At 38.9% G+C, this 17,101-nt stretch overlaps 1 protein-coding gene across 2 annotated transcripts in view; it reads left to right on the plus strand.

The window, feature by feature from the left end:
• GABRB3 (gamma-aminobutyric acid type A receptor subunit beta3) overlaps positions 1-15,084 on the plus strand; it is a 196,313-nt gene extending 181,229 nt beyond the window's left edge. For both annotated transcript variants that reach the window (XM_056498754.1, XM_056498763.1), the window contains one exon: positions 11,213-15,084. In XM_056498754.1, the coding sequence (XP_056354729.1) occupies positions 11,213-11,563 (351 nt within the window). In that variant the 3' untranslated portion in view covers positions 11,564-15,084. The remainder of the gene's footprint in view (positions 1-11,212) is intronic.
• The last annotated feature ends 2,017 nt before the right edge of the window (positions 15,085-17,101 follow it).

The raw sequence follows: 17,101 nt of genomic DNA on the forward strand, positions 1-17,101 counted from the left end.
GAGTATGATCTGTATGACAAGTAAGGGTAAGAAGACAGTGAGAGGGAAGCTAGCTTGAAAATAAAGGTTGTCTGAATCAAATATAATCTAGTTGTGATTTTAAGTACCTATGTAGTGAATCCAGGATCTGAGCACCTTTCCTCTCTTCACTTAGAGGAGATGCATTTACCACGGGAGAGAACAGATAAAGGATTAGTTCTGCCATGCTAATTGATTGGCCAGCATAGTTCAACTCTGTGTGTGGCACTGTCATCTGCTGCTGTTTAAGACCAGCAGGAAAATGTTAAGTCCTAGAGAAAATTTGAGATGGATTTCTGAAGCATCATATTGGCAAGGTCTGTGCTGATTCTGCTCCAGCCTATTTCCTTGCCTGGAGTTTTACTTTATCCAGTGAATACCTTTTTTAATCTTTGGAAGAAAAATTCAAGGTATGCAGCAGTATCTGACATTAACAAGTCATGTCAGTTTGAATAGGACATCTTTTCCTTTTTACACTAAAGTGCTCCCAGTGAGGCTTTTTCATTCAGTTGTTGAGTAAGACTGTTTTATTTTTTTCTATGAGCTATAAATTAGAAGAATTCACAGGGACAGAACTACTACCTGTTTATCAAAACCAGTATCATAAAATAATTTCAAACTATATTTGTTTATAATGATTAATTATTTTGTCTGCTATAGTAAATGTAATGTAGAACTACACCTAATTATCAGCACTCATGTGAAACAATTCTGAACCAATAAACACATTTTTGTCCACTGTTTTATGCAATCAGTTTCTCATCACAGTTGGCAGCTCTACTTAGAACTAAGATATCAGGACAAAGGAATTCCCTTTCTTGGAAAAATAAATAGTCATAATAATAAAAAAATACAGATGGGGAAATAAAAGAGTATCTGAATTGAAAGCCGTGGAGAAGATTTTTAACTGCAAGCAGGTAATGCAGATGTATGCACTAAGGTTTAATTCTCCTGCTGGAACCCATCTGGTGTATCTCATTCATTTAAATGATTTACATAATTCAGTACAAGACTTGTTAATGGGTCCAATAGTAGTATTGGACTACCCCAGTTCTATCTTAAGATCAATTTATCTACATTGTCAAAATAATCATAAGTACCTTAACTAATGAAAATGCATATTTTTATATCCAGTCCATGCCATTTTTATATCCTGGATCTGCTCATATCATATAGCAGTCTTTTTTCCTGGCTTTTGCCTTACAACCTTTTATTTTGTTGCTGAAGCATCCCAAGCAAATATCGTTAACTGTTCTGCTTTTTCTGCTGGTTTAATATCAGCTGTGCATGAATGAAAAATTTCTTCACAGCAAGGGTTGTCAAACATTGGAACAGGCTGCCCAGGGAAGTGGTTGAATCACAATTCCTGGAGATATTTAACAGACGTGCAGATGTGGCACTTTGAGACATGGTTGTGGTGCAGGGGGGTTTGGTCTCTTCTGCCATGTAGCAGTGACAGGATGAGAGGAAGTGGCCTCAAGTTGCACTAGGGGAGGATTAGATTCTATATCAGGAAACATTTATTCACAGAAAAGGAAGTCAGGCTGCCAGGGAAGTGATGGTATCACCATCACTGGAAGAATTCTAAAGTCATGTGGATGTGGCATGTGGGACGTGCTTCAGTGGTGAACGTGTTGCTGGGTTAGCAGATGAACTCGGTGACCTTAGGGGACTTCTTCACCTGAGAGGTTCTGTGATTCTATCAAATAAGGATACAAATACAGAGTTTAAAGAAGTGTGTGTTACTTTGTCCCTTGGAGTCCCAGGTGTGAAAGGGAACTCTGTATGCATTGTAGAATCATATAAGCTCATACTGACTGTGAATATTTGCTGTTCAAATAACACAGGTTAAATAATAAGGTATGGTCCCTTTCTGTGTAAAAAGCATTTTGTCCCCAGGCCTCAGCTGGGGAATTCAGCAGAGCTTTGCTGCAGTTTCTGGATTCAGTGCCTTCAGAGAAGCAATGCCAGCATGCAACAGAAACAGACAGAAACATTAGGCAGAGCTAATTGGAAATCTTCCTTTGAAACAAAATACAGATAGAAGATTCACTGGATGTAGGATGAAAAATTTTACTTTCCCACTTGAGAAACATGGGCAAATGCCAAGCAAAGGGAATTGCTCAGAACAGGCAAGAGGTCCCATGGATTTCAAGATGTGCATCTCAGGGAAAATACATTGAACAGATCTTTGGACAAACTTTTCCATGGCTTCAGGATACCACAGCCTTGAAGTAGGACAGTGTCTATCTTCTGGATCACGTCCACCATTTACCATGCTGTACAGATACCCATGGATGCAGCAGGACTGGAGTCATGCTAGAGTTTTTAGCATACTTTCTAAGGAAGACAGTACCTGAAAGCTCTGCAAACTTGTTTCTGACCACTTCAGGGATAACAAAGAGTGATTAACTTCCAGTCCCTCCTTTGGTGGCTCTTGAAAGCCACTGAACCTGGTGGAAATAACAGTGGCTTGCTTCTTGCTTTAGAGTTGGGGCTCCAGTGCTGGAGTTCTGGGCAAGGCTCATGCAGGGTACCCCAGTAGTAAGGGAGTAGTAAGGGAGGCTCAGAGACACATGAAGACTACTTTGTGCAAGTTCAGTGAAATTACTGGTTTTGCAGTTTTGCTGAGGCTTCAGTCTTCCACGGAGTGTAATTCCATTCAGAAAGGAAAGGTTTCTAATCCTGGAAAATACAATCTCATGTGATTTGGGGCTGAGTGACATTTTTAAAGAAAGGGAGAATGCCAAAAGCAGGCAGCCCACTTTGCACTTATCACCACTATTTCATGACTGTCAAATATATGCTGTGCTGGAAAGGAGATTGAAAAATGTTCAAATATAAAACTGGAAGAAGGCATTGTTATTATTAGTTTATTTCTGGCTACTATTTTGGGTTGTTCTGTTGCTATTTTGTTTTAGTAATTGAGTTTGCTTGTTTATGAAACATGTGCATGAGCTCCCTGTCACTGATTAAGAATGCTAGCTCAGGGTGCTAGATAAACAAAACAAATAAAAAAACAAACTGAACCAAATGAAAAAATAAACATTATTCAATTTATTGCCCACATCAGATGCTGTAACTTGTGGGTGTAGTGACAGAACAACATAGTGCTATATAGATCCAGCCAAAGTAAGGAGGGGCTGTCATGTGGTGGAAATCTCTTGTGTTGGAAGGCAGCACTAGCTGAGAAGAGGCAGCTCAACACATTTCCTGATGCTGAGGCCCTGAGTTCAAGCTTTGCTTTTATGGTTCCCAAGACTTGCAGTGCTGCTGAGACAGTGTCTTTCTCTCAGGCAAAGGGAGCAAGAGAAGACAGTGGGAAAATGGCATATTATTTCCACTCAGAAGTGTTTTAGCCCATGGAAACCAGTAGAACCAGCATGGGTACCACTATTGTGATCTATTTTTTACATATCAGAGAACTGAAGTCTGGAGCACAGCTAGCAGGCTGGTTATAAACACTCCTCTTATAGTAGCAAAAGGGCTTTTCCTGCCTGCTTAGTCTTATTGGATTGTAGAACAATGGAGTTTTAATTAAAAAGCGTTCTAGACTACAAAATGCACAGATGTGGGTATGTTTGTGTTGTATTTGATAATTGCTTTGCAAAGCAGTAACTTCATGCTCTGTAACTCTTTTTATAATGAATGCATTGTCCTGCCTCAGAGGTTATGGGTTTGAAAAGCCAAAACTGGCACAGCCACCCCCAGTTTAGTGCTGCTGGTATGGATGTGCCTCTACAGTGCCAGCCTTTTAGGTACTTCTCCCTGAGTTATTCCTGATATGCCTCCACTAAGGCTTGCTGTGCTGAGGGGGGCTCCACCAGCTGCTGAGCTGTCTCTTGGCTTCAATGCTCCCATTATGGCTTGCTGTCCAGCTCTGTCCATGTGTTGAAACCAGTGAGCCAAATAGCTCCAGGTGTAAGGGAAAGAAGAGCTCCTGCAGCATGGAACTGGCACAGCCAGTGTCCTCACGTTGCAGAGGTGACAAGAAAAGCAGTGGGGAGAAAGAGCTCTGCACAGTATTCTCCTGTGCAGCACTGCTGAAGCTGGCACCATGACTGAAGCATGTCTGACTAAATTGAATCTCTGGAAAAGGTTTCAGAAGATTCAGAGCTGGTGATGAGATGAAACCTGAGTGAGCCTTTATGAGTGACTCATTTGTGGATCAGCGGCTGACTACAAAGGAAATTTCACACTTAGCTGTCTCTTCTTTTGACTGCTTTTGCATCACATCTTATTTCAGATAATGCACTGTAAATAGTATTCCTCACTGAATTGTTCCAGCCTATCACAGTAAGCCATAGTTACTGAGACAAACATAGGATACTGCTTTTTTTGTGTGTGTGTATAACCAATTTTTGTACATATAGTAGTCTGGGATTGAAAACTCTCTTGAGTTTTTTTTTCTCTTGACCCTCTACTTCATACATGAGGGCAAGCTCTAGGATCAAGGAAGAAATCAATTTTTATTTTTCATAAAATATTTCTTCTGTTATGATATTGATGCCTAAGTTAAAGTCCTCTGATTGTAGAAAAACTGCCAGAAAAGAATAGGGGATCTCAAAATGTTTCCTTTGAAAATTGATCTCCATTTTTAGGAATCAGTTCCATCTATCCTATTTGGGTTGGCAGATTGAGGCTTCATTTGTAGCTTTCAAAGCTTTGAGTTTTGCTACATAAGTTGTTTCTTATAAATAAGGCTCAGATACAGCCTAGTTTATGGCTAAATCAGCGTGAGAGAGCTTTAAGGCAATCCTGTTCTCAACTTGTTATTCACTGGTGGTAGAGGCCACTTGTATAATCAGATGGTGAGCATGTGTTTTGGACATTGCTCCTTTGGGCCAATCCACAGAGCTTATAAGATATATGTTAAAGTCCTGAGAACATTGCTTTTTGGTTCAAACTGTGGCAATTTACATTTCCAGTTTGATGGGACCAAAAGTTCAGGCCCCGAGTATCAGCTGGGAAGGAACTATCATATAGTCAGGAACTACCACACAAGCTCATTCAAGCTTCAAACTTGGCTGTCAGGCATGTGGGAAGAGCCTCCTCTGACAAGAATAATGCATAACCCTGTATAAAAAGGCCCTCTCATCAGTGTCTGCATGTATTTTTAGCTCTGGAGATTCCTGGCTCCAGCCCCCGCTGTTGGCCAAGGCAGCAGCTTCCCGCAGGCATTGCTGAGAAGAGAGGCTCAGGCCACTTACATCTACTTAGCAGTTCTGTTAATTGTAGCAACCCTTCTCCCAAGCAGGATTTTATTGTGGAAATTAATATCTTGGCTTCTGTGGAAGAATTATCACTCTGTTTAAATCAAGAAGGACGGGAATAGCAAAAACTGGCAACATTCTCCTGTGTATCTTCATTTTTCCTGGATCCTTTTTTGAACAGTGAGATATTTTTATATCACCACTGTGATGAGTAGGTACCAGATTTTGAAACATATCTGTCAAGGGTGATAAGCACAGTTCTTGTGGGGAGAACTCTCATCCTGTAGCTCATGGTGAGGACATTCAATGGGCACTGGGAGACTCATACATGTGCTAGTTTTGTTTTGCAGCCACTTTGCACAAGTATGAATCGTGCAAATCCTGAGACAGTAAAAAGGATTGTATGTGCAATTCACAGAACATCTCAGAGACTGTAATAATGCAGACAGTGTGAAATACAGGGCAAAGGAGGATTATGCATTTGTTTTCTTCCTCCATTGAAATACACCAAGATAAATTGTAAAACTTCATTATTACTCCATAGACAGTGATAATAATATGGAAGTTCCTAATTAGTCTGCTTCTTCAAACTTTCTCTTTTTTTGAGGTCTTTCCATCTTCCTAGTTCTGCTGTATATCCTGGGCTCATTTACTAAGCTGATATAACATAATTACCTCTTCCATTTTTTTGGTGCTTATTAATTAATATAAAAATATTTAAATGGCAGTGAGATAAGTATCAGCTTTTAGACTCAGGGAGAACACTCAATGCTTTAATGTTTGTTTTGCCTGCAGGTTTAAATTATTTTTAAATATCCAAGGCATAAGGTGGTCAATGTATTTAGCTTTGAGCACAGATAAAACTTAAGGCCTTACATGTTAGAAAGCCATTTATGCATAAGAAGGTGAAAGAGGCAGACACTGATCTCTCTGGTGAACAGTGACAGGACTCAAGGAAATGGCCTGAAGTTGTGTCAGAGGAAGTTCAGGTTGGATATTAGAAAAATGCTGTTCACCCAAAGGGTGAGGGGAACAGCTACCCAGAGCAGTGGTGACAGCACCAGCCTGGCAGAGTTCAAGGAGTGTTTGGACAATGCTCTCAGGCACATGGTGTGACTCTTGGGGATGGTTCTCTGCAGGGTCAGGAGTCAGACCAGATGATCCTTGTGGGATATTCTGTGATTCTGGATCTACTTAAATACTAATTTTGATTTAAAATAATGCCAGACTAACTACAGAGACAGAGCTTTTCATTATGTTATTTAAACCCCCTATTTGCATTTATATTGCTTCACATGATGGGAAGTGTTTACATGGTATTTGAAAATTTGGGATTGATGAACAAGTAAACATACCTATGGGGCTTGAACAAAATGCTTCCATTTTTGAGCAAAATGCTTCCTTTGCAAGACTTATGAGGAAAAAGAGATTTCATTGTAACATACTCCTTAAAATTTATGGAATATTAAACAGAGAACTAAATGAGCTTGAAACAATCCAGGCTCTACCTAATAATAAATCAAGGCTTATGGTAGTTTTTTGGCTATAGTAAAGTGCTTTCAAACTGGCTTTAAAGTTGAAGTTTTTAAAAAACATTGGAGAAAGCTATTCAATTGCAGCTGTTATATTTTGTTTCTTGAACTAGAATAGCTAACATCTAAATGAGCCTGGTTCTTGGGTAGAATTAAGAAGTAGTTTAGGACTTCTCAGATATAATAGAGCACTGAAGTTTTGGACCTGGAACATAAAATCCAAGTTGAGTCCACTGGTGACGTGGTGTTGCTCCGAGAGCAGGGAGCAGATTTTCTGTGAACACTGTCTTAATTCTCCTCCTTCTGGCTTCAGTTAGTTGAGTCACAGTCATTTTTCTGTAATGGCATTAGGCTGCTGGAGTATTTGAATTTTTCACTTGTACTGTAATATGTATAGTTCTGAAATGGTGAATCTCCAAAGGTGAATCTGTTTCTCAAAATGCACTTCAAAATGCACTTTCTCAAAATCTCACTACACCCCAGTGCAGGAGATGTACTCAGAGGTGGGAGGGATGGAGTTTGATAAAAATTTATTCTGAAATAAGAGCACTAGTTTTTCATGTGTTTATCCATGCTGATTCAGCAGGGAACTAATTAATGATTTGGTATGCAGCTGTTTTAATCTGTTTTGATGAGTTTACTGGGAAACACTCTAAGGAAACAACCAACCCTTGCTTGTGTTGGGGAGGAGGTGTGAGAACCAAACATGGAGACCACAGTGGAGAAATGGGAAGGAATGGCTTTGGTGGAGCCAGAGTAGGGAGAAAGAAGGCTGCAAAAAGAATGGAAGCACAGAATTGGCAGAGAAGTAAAAAAAGGGAAATACTTCAGTTAAAGAAGGGTGGTAAGAATTGAGGGGAAATTGGCCAAATCCAGTGTCATCTCTGATTAATAACAGCTTTGAGAGTAAAGCCTGGTATTAGCATTTTGGGGAGAATTTCCAGTGCAGAGAGTGACATCTTTGAGCCAGGTGATAAAATTATATTCTAAGTCTCATAAGGAATAAAACTGGAGTTTTACCAAAGACATTGGCCTTGTTTGTCATACTGTCTGTAATCCAGTCAGCTACTTTTCTTAATCTATACCTGGGGTAACATTTTCCCTGGAGCCACTGAGCAACACTCATGTTCACTCATGGAGGATTCTGCCTTCCCTATATATTCAGGCAAACATGAGGTGACTTGCACAGGATGCTCTGCCATTATTTGTTTGCTTCTTTATTCGTTGAGAGAGCTTGTGTACCTTTGTCAAAGTAATTTAAATCATTGCTTCAATGATTCCAAAGTCGTTTTATGTGCAAATACTTTTTAGCATGCTGCATGTTATTAAGTATTCATACCTTAAGACATCACCTTAAGATTGTCACAAAGTATTAGCATATAGTGCTCTAATGTTGCTGAGAGCTTAGGTGGTTTATTCAAAACCTCTGAAAGAATCAACCTGAGATTAAAAAAATCTCAAAGACTATCTGTGGACCAGAGGCTGATTTAGCTTCTGCAGACCCTTCTCTCCATCTGCTCCTTCCTCATATTTGTCATGCAAGCCTGTTGCTCCATTAGCAAAGAGATGGATTTCAAAAGTATGTTTCCAAATATGTTTCATTTGACATTTTGAGAAAAATGTATACTGTCATGCAGCTTGGTAGGACATACTGCTATATTCAGAAAAAGAATTTACACAAAAGCTGCAACTTTTTTGACTGCCATTCTGGTTTGATTTCTAGATGCAGTGACAAACAGTGAAAATATGGCACATCAGGGGCAGAATCCATGTTAAGGTGGCATATGAGGTTGGCAGATAAGGTGAAGAAGACTATGCCATACAAGGAAATAATAGGAACAAAATTAATTCCTTGATCAGGGGAAGCCTGAATGCAGAGGTGTACCCTCCATAATACAAGCTTTCACAAAGACAGCTCACAACAGTCCAGGCTCAGTGTAGAAGGACAAAGTACCAAGGAAGGGCTGATGTCTGTGTATATGTAAGTGGCAGACAGAATCAGAAGAGATCAGAAGTCCTGAGGGAAAGAGGAGTTGACATCTGTGGTGGTGGAAGGAAAAGAAGTAGAGACCTGCAAGGGCATGGCAGAGCTCTAGGGGTGAAGCCCACCAAAATGGTCTCTGCTATGACATTTATAGTAAGCTGAAGGACATTTCTCAAAGCCTAGGAGATGGGAAAGATGATATTTGGTGCCATGGGGGTCTGGATGAGACATTTCATTTTAAGCTTCACAAGGCAAAAACAAGTTGTTGAGATATTTTATGCTGTATCAGTTCTTTTCAGAGACCACCATAAGTAGTCATGATATCCATGACTGTATTTTATACTTGTGTTTATTCTCTGATTACAGAGACTGCTCAACAGCATGAACTCCTTTCTACAAACCTCAAGATCTTTCTTTTGTACCCAAAGGGTTTCTGCCATGGAGAAAATAAATACTTCTTAATCACCACTGAGGCTTCTCCATGCCATTATTTTTGTTCATGTTGTTTATTTTCATTTATAGGCCCTCATCAGCATAATGTGCCATTGCCTATAGCAGCAGGATTTGTTAGATACCTTAGGATTTTTTTCCTATTTGCCTGTATATAATTTGTAGCATTTTATATTCTTTTTTCCATTTGCAAGCACCTTGGCAAAGTATTACTGATATACTATCATAATTGTCTTCCCTGAGAAGAGATAAGCTGAAGCATCAATAATTGATGAAAGAAATATTCATTTCACAAAATTTTAATAAGAATGAAATAAGTTAAATGCATAAGGACAGACATAACTGCACATACATCCATCACACAGCTTGTAAGGATGTGGTATCAGATGACTGTGCAAACTTCAGAAGGCATTGACAATAGTCAGTTTTTACAACCACTTTTAAACTGATGCTTCTAGAATGAGATGTTCAACTGCTACACAGTTCACACAGCTAGATCATGTGGCAGGTTAAAAAAATTTATTAATTGTGTAATGAATTATGGATGAATAAATTGCATATGTAAAACTGGAAGTTATCCTGTATTCCATGATTCACTCTCTATTTCTGACATGTGGAACTAAATTCTCTTGAACAGAGTTACACGTGTGCCAGCACAAGGCATTTTTTTTTACCTTCAGCCATCATTTTCCTTGCCCCAAAGCTGAGAGAAAATTTGGAGCTGATCCCTGCATTACCTGTATTGACTGCACAACCTTCAGCATGTAGGGCCTGGGGCATGGGGGTTGTGCTGCCCCACGAATGAAACTACCAAATACTGACTCAGACAGCATTGCTTGGAACTTCTCCTTAGTGCCAATCATGGGAACTCAAGGTTTCTGGACTGAAGGAGCCCTATGCAACTCTGTGCTGCTCCTCTTTTCCCACTCAGGAGGACTGCAGAGTCTGGCCCAGATTTTAAGACTAAATAATCAGGACCTTTTTCTTTATTACTGAAAATGGCATCACACTGCTCTCTACTTGGAAATTTGGTGGGGTTTTGATGATTTCTTTATGGAGCTCTCTGTCATATGGGTGTCCAGGGACCTGGTTTTTTGTCTGTCAAGGTGATGCCTAGTCCTTGACTGAGCATGGGTTACTGGTAACATAAACATTGACCTTCCTGTAGTTGCAGTTGCTGTTAAATTAAGCAAAGTACTATTCATACTAAACCAAAATATCCACGAAGAAAACACTGTCAAGTTTCTCTCAACAAGACTTTGACTTTGTTAGCATGATAAATATACTTTGTGCTAAACACTGGTCACTGCATCTGGAATAGGGCAGTGAAAGGGAAGAGTCCTTCCTATTTCCTCAATTCAGCTGCTTTTTTCTTATGCCTTAAGTTCATTGGTTTTAAGATCAATCACTCAGACAGAAAATCCCTGCAGTTAAAAATAACCATGATTGGAAAACTCTGCAAATGACTTTGGAAAGAAAGCTTTAGGAGATAATTTGTAAATAAGCTCTGCGTTTGTAAAATGCAGAGTTCAGCATATCAGAACCGTTCTTACGATTTTAGCAAACTTCACAGGCACTTCTTTTTACCTTATTTTAAATCACAGGGGGGGAAAAAAAGCTAGCCAGTTTAATTTAATTTCCTACTGTAGCAGATAGAGGATCCATTGCTATTCTCTTCCTGCATTGCCAGCAATTCAGAGGTTTCACTGAACTACACCATCCTTTAAAATATGGCTGTTTCAGAGGAAGAAGAAAATGGTGGCATTTGCCAAGTACACTTTTGTGCTGGGTGTTTGGTAATATGATGAGAACCCTGTTTGTAAAAGTATTTAAGTACTTGTCTAATTTTAGGCAGCTGAGTAGTGCCATTTCTTTTTTAAAATTATCACATGCTTAAAAATAATTACATTATTTTTTTTAGATATGTGTGGTTTTGGAGATTTCCATACACCCACATTCTGCTCATCAATGTCAAGTGTTTTGAAAGAACATATGTTTCTGTTTTTCCCCCCTAGATGGACACCCATGGAAACATTCTGCTGACATCGCTTGAAATTCACAACGAGGTGGCAAGCAACGAGGTCACCACCAGCGTTACAGAAGCCCGGAATTCCACAATATCCTTTGACAACCCAGGAATCCAGTACAGGAAACAAAGCTCCCATCGTGAGAGCCTGGGAAGGCGCTCGTCAGAAAGAACAGGCACCCACAGCAAGAGGGGCCATTTACGAAGAAGGTCTTCGCAGCTGAAGATAAAAATCCCCGATCTAACGGATGTGAATGCCATCGACAGGTGGTCAAGAATGGTGTTCCCATTCACATTTTCTCTTTTCAACTTAATTTACTGGCTATACTATGTTAACTGAGTGACTTAGTTTTTTTTTAAAGGACTTCAACTATAACAAGTGAAGTACTACTTGCCTGCAGAGTTTATATATATATTTATATATATATATTTATATATAAAAAATATATATATGAACTTTTACTATGTAGACCATACTCATGTATGTGTGAATACATGTAGCAAAGAACTATGTGTACTTTAAAGCACATACTGCAAAGCAGAAGTATATGTATGCACACACACATGAACACATTCAGTCTGAGGTTATGGACACTTTAACATAGAATGCACTTCAGAGGAACTTTTTAAATTGAAAGGCAGGTGTCGTCAAAGCAGCAAGCCTTGAGAAAATAAGTGTTGTATATTATCACTACAAAACTTTGATTGTCATTGAAATTTTTGAACAGCTGTAATCATGTATAAAGTCAGTATTTAGTAACATCCTTTGTAAATGCTGCCATACACACTAATCATAAAGCAGTAGAGTTACACTGGTAAGTTTAAAATAAGTTATTTGTATTGCAGATCCATCAGCTACCATTTCATCAAGCCAAATTTATTTTTCTTTGCTAAAATTTCTTGGGTTTATATATGTCATAATACATCTTCTCCCAAGCCAGGATGAGCATAGTTTTTAATGATCTCTTGCTTTCTCTTCTGCAGTAAGCAAGCTGATCATGGGAGTGTTGTAGGTCTTTGGAGACATATACAGGTTTATAATATTTCAAACAAGCATTTTAAGTGTCCATCAACAGTGACATGAATCTTTTGTAAGTACTGTAAATGTACAGCACATTTTCCTTCCCTTGGACTGGTTCCAGCTGCCATGTCATTTTGAAACAGAACAGCACATTTTTAGTATAATTTAGCTGAGGATTCAACTACTGTCAATGTGTTCTACATCTGCTGTAGATTTGAAGATTGTTATTCCAGTGAAAGCATAGAAGATGTCTCAGGTTATTTGTTACTTCGACATGAAATCACCTAGCTGTAGCCTTTTTTAAACATTCATTAATATTATTTAACATTCTTATAACATTGTATGTTAATGTAAAATATATTTGCATAATATGCATATAAGTATATTTTCTCAATATTTTTCTTTCCTGTGCTTGCTATCGTGACCGCATGTTATGTCATAATTTTGTTTCTGTGATGTTATAACTTTTGATTCTCTAGATTTGAGCAAATAGAGCACTTCCAATACTTTGATTCAGTAATGGAGCATTTTCATATTTTATTTATATACTGAAAGTGTATGCCTACACTTACCAAGGTAGTGTGCTGCCATCACAGATCACAAGAATATGTTTTGTTTCAGCATTAACTATGTTCTTACATACCCTTCATGCAAATGTGACCATTTTGGGTTTGATCCCAGTTCGTTCCCTCACTGGGATTCCAACTTTTTTCAGTCTAGTAGATTATAGTCATCAAGGTATGCCAATTTCAGATCTGTAAACCTAATTTGTTATTTATCAGAACTAAATATTTCTAAAGAAAAGAAGATATATTTTTTGTAAAGTGTTTCTATCATGTACATTCTCAAATAACAACAAGTAGCATAAATAGATCTAAAAAAACAGAATTCAGGCTTAGCCCTGACAGTTCTCTGCATGCAAAATTCCAGTGGATATCAATGGGATTTTTTGACAGAGAGCTTTGGATGCTAGTTGGAGACTTCTATGGGCAAAAGTATGTGTGGACATGCATTTAGCAAAACCACCAATATGAATGAAAGTGAAAAGGCCACCTTGGCTGTGAAACAGCCTCCCCCTGTTCTCACTGATGCTTGGTTGACCTGTGAGTAGAGCTCTGTGGGTTGCTGCTGTGCACGGCCCATTGCTGTTCCCAGCCCTGTCTGCAGCTGATCTGAAGCTTTGCTCTGGGCTGAAACTCCAGCCTAGATGGGCCTGGCTTGCAGAGGTGTTTCAGTTCTGTGCTCCTGGAGCAGGAGTGGGCCGGGCACAGTGCTGCAGTGCAATCCCAGCTGGAATGCTCTCCAGAGCAGGGATGCTCTGGGCACCGTCAGCGCCGCCGTCCCGCTGCAGCCTTGGCACAGGTGCAGTGGCTGGAGCTGCAGTTTTTAACCACAGCCACAGTGGAACCCATACAGCTGGAGCAGAAAAACTCGGTGTTTAAAAGCTCCTCAGTATTAAGTCCCATTGGTAAAGCACAATGTATTGTGAGCGCTCTAATGTCTCTTCAAACTGTGAAGGGATTACAGAGCACATTGTCATCTTTATAATCAAAGTAACTAACAATTAACACCCTCCCAGAGTACATATTAGATAGAATTGTTGAAAACCTCTCCCAAGTTTTTATCTTCATAGCAAAATATGTTTTAAAAAAAGATCTAATTTTAATAAAAATTATAATTGGTAGTCTTTGCTTTAGAAAAATTTCCCTACTGAAATTTTCCAAGCAAGTCTTCCTGTAAGTGCCCTAAAAACTTCCCGAAGAAGTCGGATTTGAGAATGGTCCTGCCCTCATGATTTAACCACAGCACTCTCTTGTCTTCAAGCCACACTTCCTAGAAATCACATGGCCAGGCAGAAGCCTTCAATAAGAAGTGACTTTTTATTTGTGATAGAAATGTGTTTTCCAAATCCCACTGAAATCAGTTCTTCAGTGGCTTCAACCAGAATTTCCAAGAAGGCGGAAAATTCCTCTCTGTACAGAGTAAAGAGGCAATGTGGATTTTTCAGGGCCCTGCATGTGCAAGAGGGCTGAGTGTCTGAGGACTCTCTCCCTGTCTTACCCTTTGCACTACTGGAGGGCAGCATCTTACTGCAGCCCCCTTCAGGGAACTGCACTCCCCATCTTGCCTGTGCTTGCAAGAAGGAGGCAGCCGCACGTTTGAGCTCTTTCAAACAATTTCACATTCATTGGTTTAGTCACAAACAACTTTAACCTTGAACAGATCCAAGTCTTGGTTTGGCTTGAAAAAAGCCAGCAAAAAAATCTCACTTGAGGTTAGCACTTCATCTTACACACACATTTTTTGTGCCTTTTTTTGCCAATTCTGTTCCTGCAGTCCCAGCACGACTTCTTACACACAAAAACAAACACACACAACCATGTTTCAAGAACAGTGTTTGCCTTGACCTCCCATTTTCTGGCTCTTGACCCTGTGCACTAGCTGCAGTGTATTATTTTAACCATAGATTGCTCTAAGACTAAAAATGGTAATTTCAATTAAATCACACCAGAGTAATGTATTTCATAGCTAATTAACTCCTTTGTAACTCACTACTATAAATAACATTTTCACATAATTTGTTTGTAAAAGGCATTTAAAAAAAAGGAAATCCAGAACTATCTTCTGTTATAGCCGAAAAGGTCAATAAACTGTAGAAATACTATGATGGTTTAACTCTTAAGTTGATTTCATCCCATTGTAAAGATAAACTAAAACCCAGTCCCTTTTGCTTAAGGCACAGCTATGTATTTTTGGTATTCTTCTGCAGTGAAAAAAAAGAACAGTAAAATGGAATGATGAAGAGATGCTTTATGAAAATATTGATGAATGAATATTAATTTATTAAAAAGGATTTAAAAAATATTTGGTTTGTTTTTTTTCTAAGGATGGAGGGAGCATGATTAGCCAAATCTGTTTAGCCAGATTTAATCTTAAATATAATGTAAGGATTAGTCTTACACATTGTACAGAAAAAGACCAAATATGGAAGCATTTTCTAAACAACACACATATAGCAGAAGAGATTCTGAAGCATTGAACAACTGTGTTTCCTAGTGTTTTATGTAGTAGATCAAGGAAGATGGAAAAACTACATCCACTGACTTAGCAAGATTCTTAATAGCAAACCAATCTGTCTTCATGCTGCAGCATTGCCAGTTAAGAGCAAAAAGTTTGTGCTTTGTATGAAAAGGCCTGCTTCTACCCAGGACACAAAAGAGGTTTTTAATATCAAAACAAGACAGTGTTTATTTATATGTTTCAGTAATCAACTACTGTGTTCATTAAACTTTTTATTTTTAAATATTAATTAGTTATTTTAGAGGAGTCAGGATACAGAGAATTTTGTGAAAGGGGGGGTTTTAAAGACACCTTGATATTAGTGCTGCAACTCCTTCCCCCAAAACAAAAAAATACCATGAAAATTTGGAAAGCAGGAACAACTGTCATATGCTTGCTTAAATCTCATAGTAGCTAATTATATCTATTTTTAAAATAGATAAAATATTCAGCACCATTGTTGTAATGGCCTTTTAAATCAACAGAAAGGCTCCCTCTTATTTCAGCACATTTTTGCTCTCTTTTAGCAATGCTTCCCAGGTTGTAATATCTATGATCTATTTTTCCTAGTCCAGTCTGCATTGTAGAGTAGGAGAGATTAACCTTGTAGCAAAGCTTAGTTTTGTGATTGGGAATATTTGCTAAGAGATGCATTTCTGTGAATATTTTGGAGACAGTGTATGGATAAATACTATTTAATTGCTTAAGTACTACTCATTATATCAAAGGAGCTCAGGTTCTAGGAGAAATGATGGGTTCTCTTCTCCAAATAGTTATGGTCCTGTTAGTATCAAGACTTTTTCCACAGATGTTGGTTTTATCATCACAACTGTCACAACAGCAAGTGCCATCTGCTAAAAGAGGTACAGCAGTAGCTGCAAAAATAAAAAAAAAAAAAAAAAAGTGGGAATCTCAAGGCTTCTCCGAACTGGTTTTGAACAGAGAAATCTCTCATAAGGACCTTCAAACTCTCCCAATACAGGGTCTGTGTTTTGCAAAAATAATTTCAGATTGTGGTTGTTTAATTTTGCATGGTTCTTATGGCTTGTGAGAGGTGATTGTGGACTGACATACACATTCAGAAAATCAAACCTTTTGACAGTTTACCCAACATACAGCATCACTTGTACTTGAAAACTAAAGCTATGTGGGTAGAATATGTAATAGTACAAAAAGAAAAAACAACTGCCCCTGAAATCAGCCAAAGTTTAAATCACCAATTAACTGAACCTAAGGTAATGCTTAAGCAAGAACAATATTTGTTTGGATAATGTCCCTTACCTTTGCTACATTCACTGTGGTATGTCTGTGTCCCAGCACTGCAGCCTAATTTGGGTTAGCAAGTTTTCTTCTCCCTGGTAAGAAGAGAAAACCCAGAAAGTGGCCCCTGCTCTGGCATAGCTCCAGCAAGGCAAAGGGAGAGCACCTCTCTGGGTTTTCCCTACACTGAGCTCTCCAGAAAGACTGATCCCAGCTCTGAATCCCTCCTTGGAGGCATTGATCATTCCTTTAACTCCAGAGGGAGCCTCAGGCTAGCTCTGAATTATCCCCCAGCTTACCACCAGCACTTGGGTTGTTTCAGCTGTTATTGCTCCTGCTGCAGAAACCTGGAGATAAAGTAGCTGTCACAAGGTACACTGGCAAGCATCATGTGGACTCAGGGCTAAGATACATCATGGTAATCTTTAGGTTATTCAGTCTAATCTTGTATTTGAGTATATTTCAGTTGTGTTCTAGCCTTCAAGGGTTAACATGTTTCCCAATGCTGGTGCTTTTTATGTGAATGTACCTGGGACA

Source organism: Oenanthe melanoleuca, chromosome 1 (genome assembly GCF_029582105.1).
Source record: "Oenanthe melanoleuca isolate GR-GAL-2019-014 chromosome 1, OMel1.0, whole genome shotgun sequence".
Taxonomy (NCBI): domain Eukaryota; kingdom Metazoa; phylum Chordata; class Aves; order Passeriformes; family Muscicapidae; genus Oenanthe; species Oenanthe melanoleuca.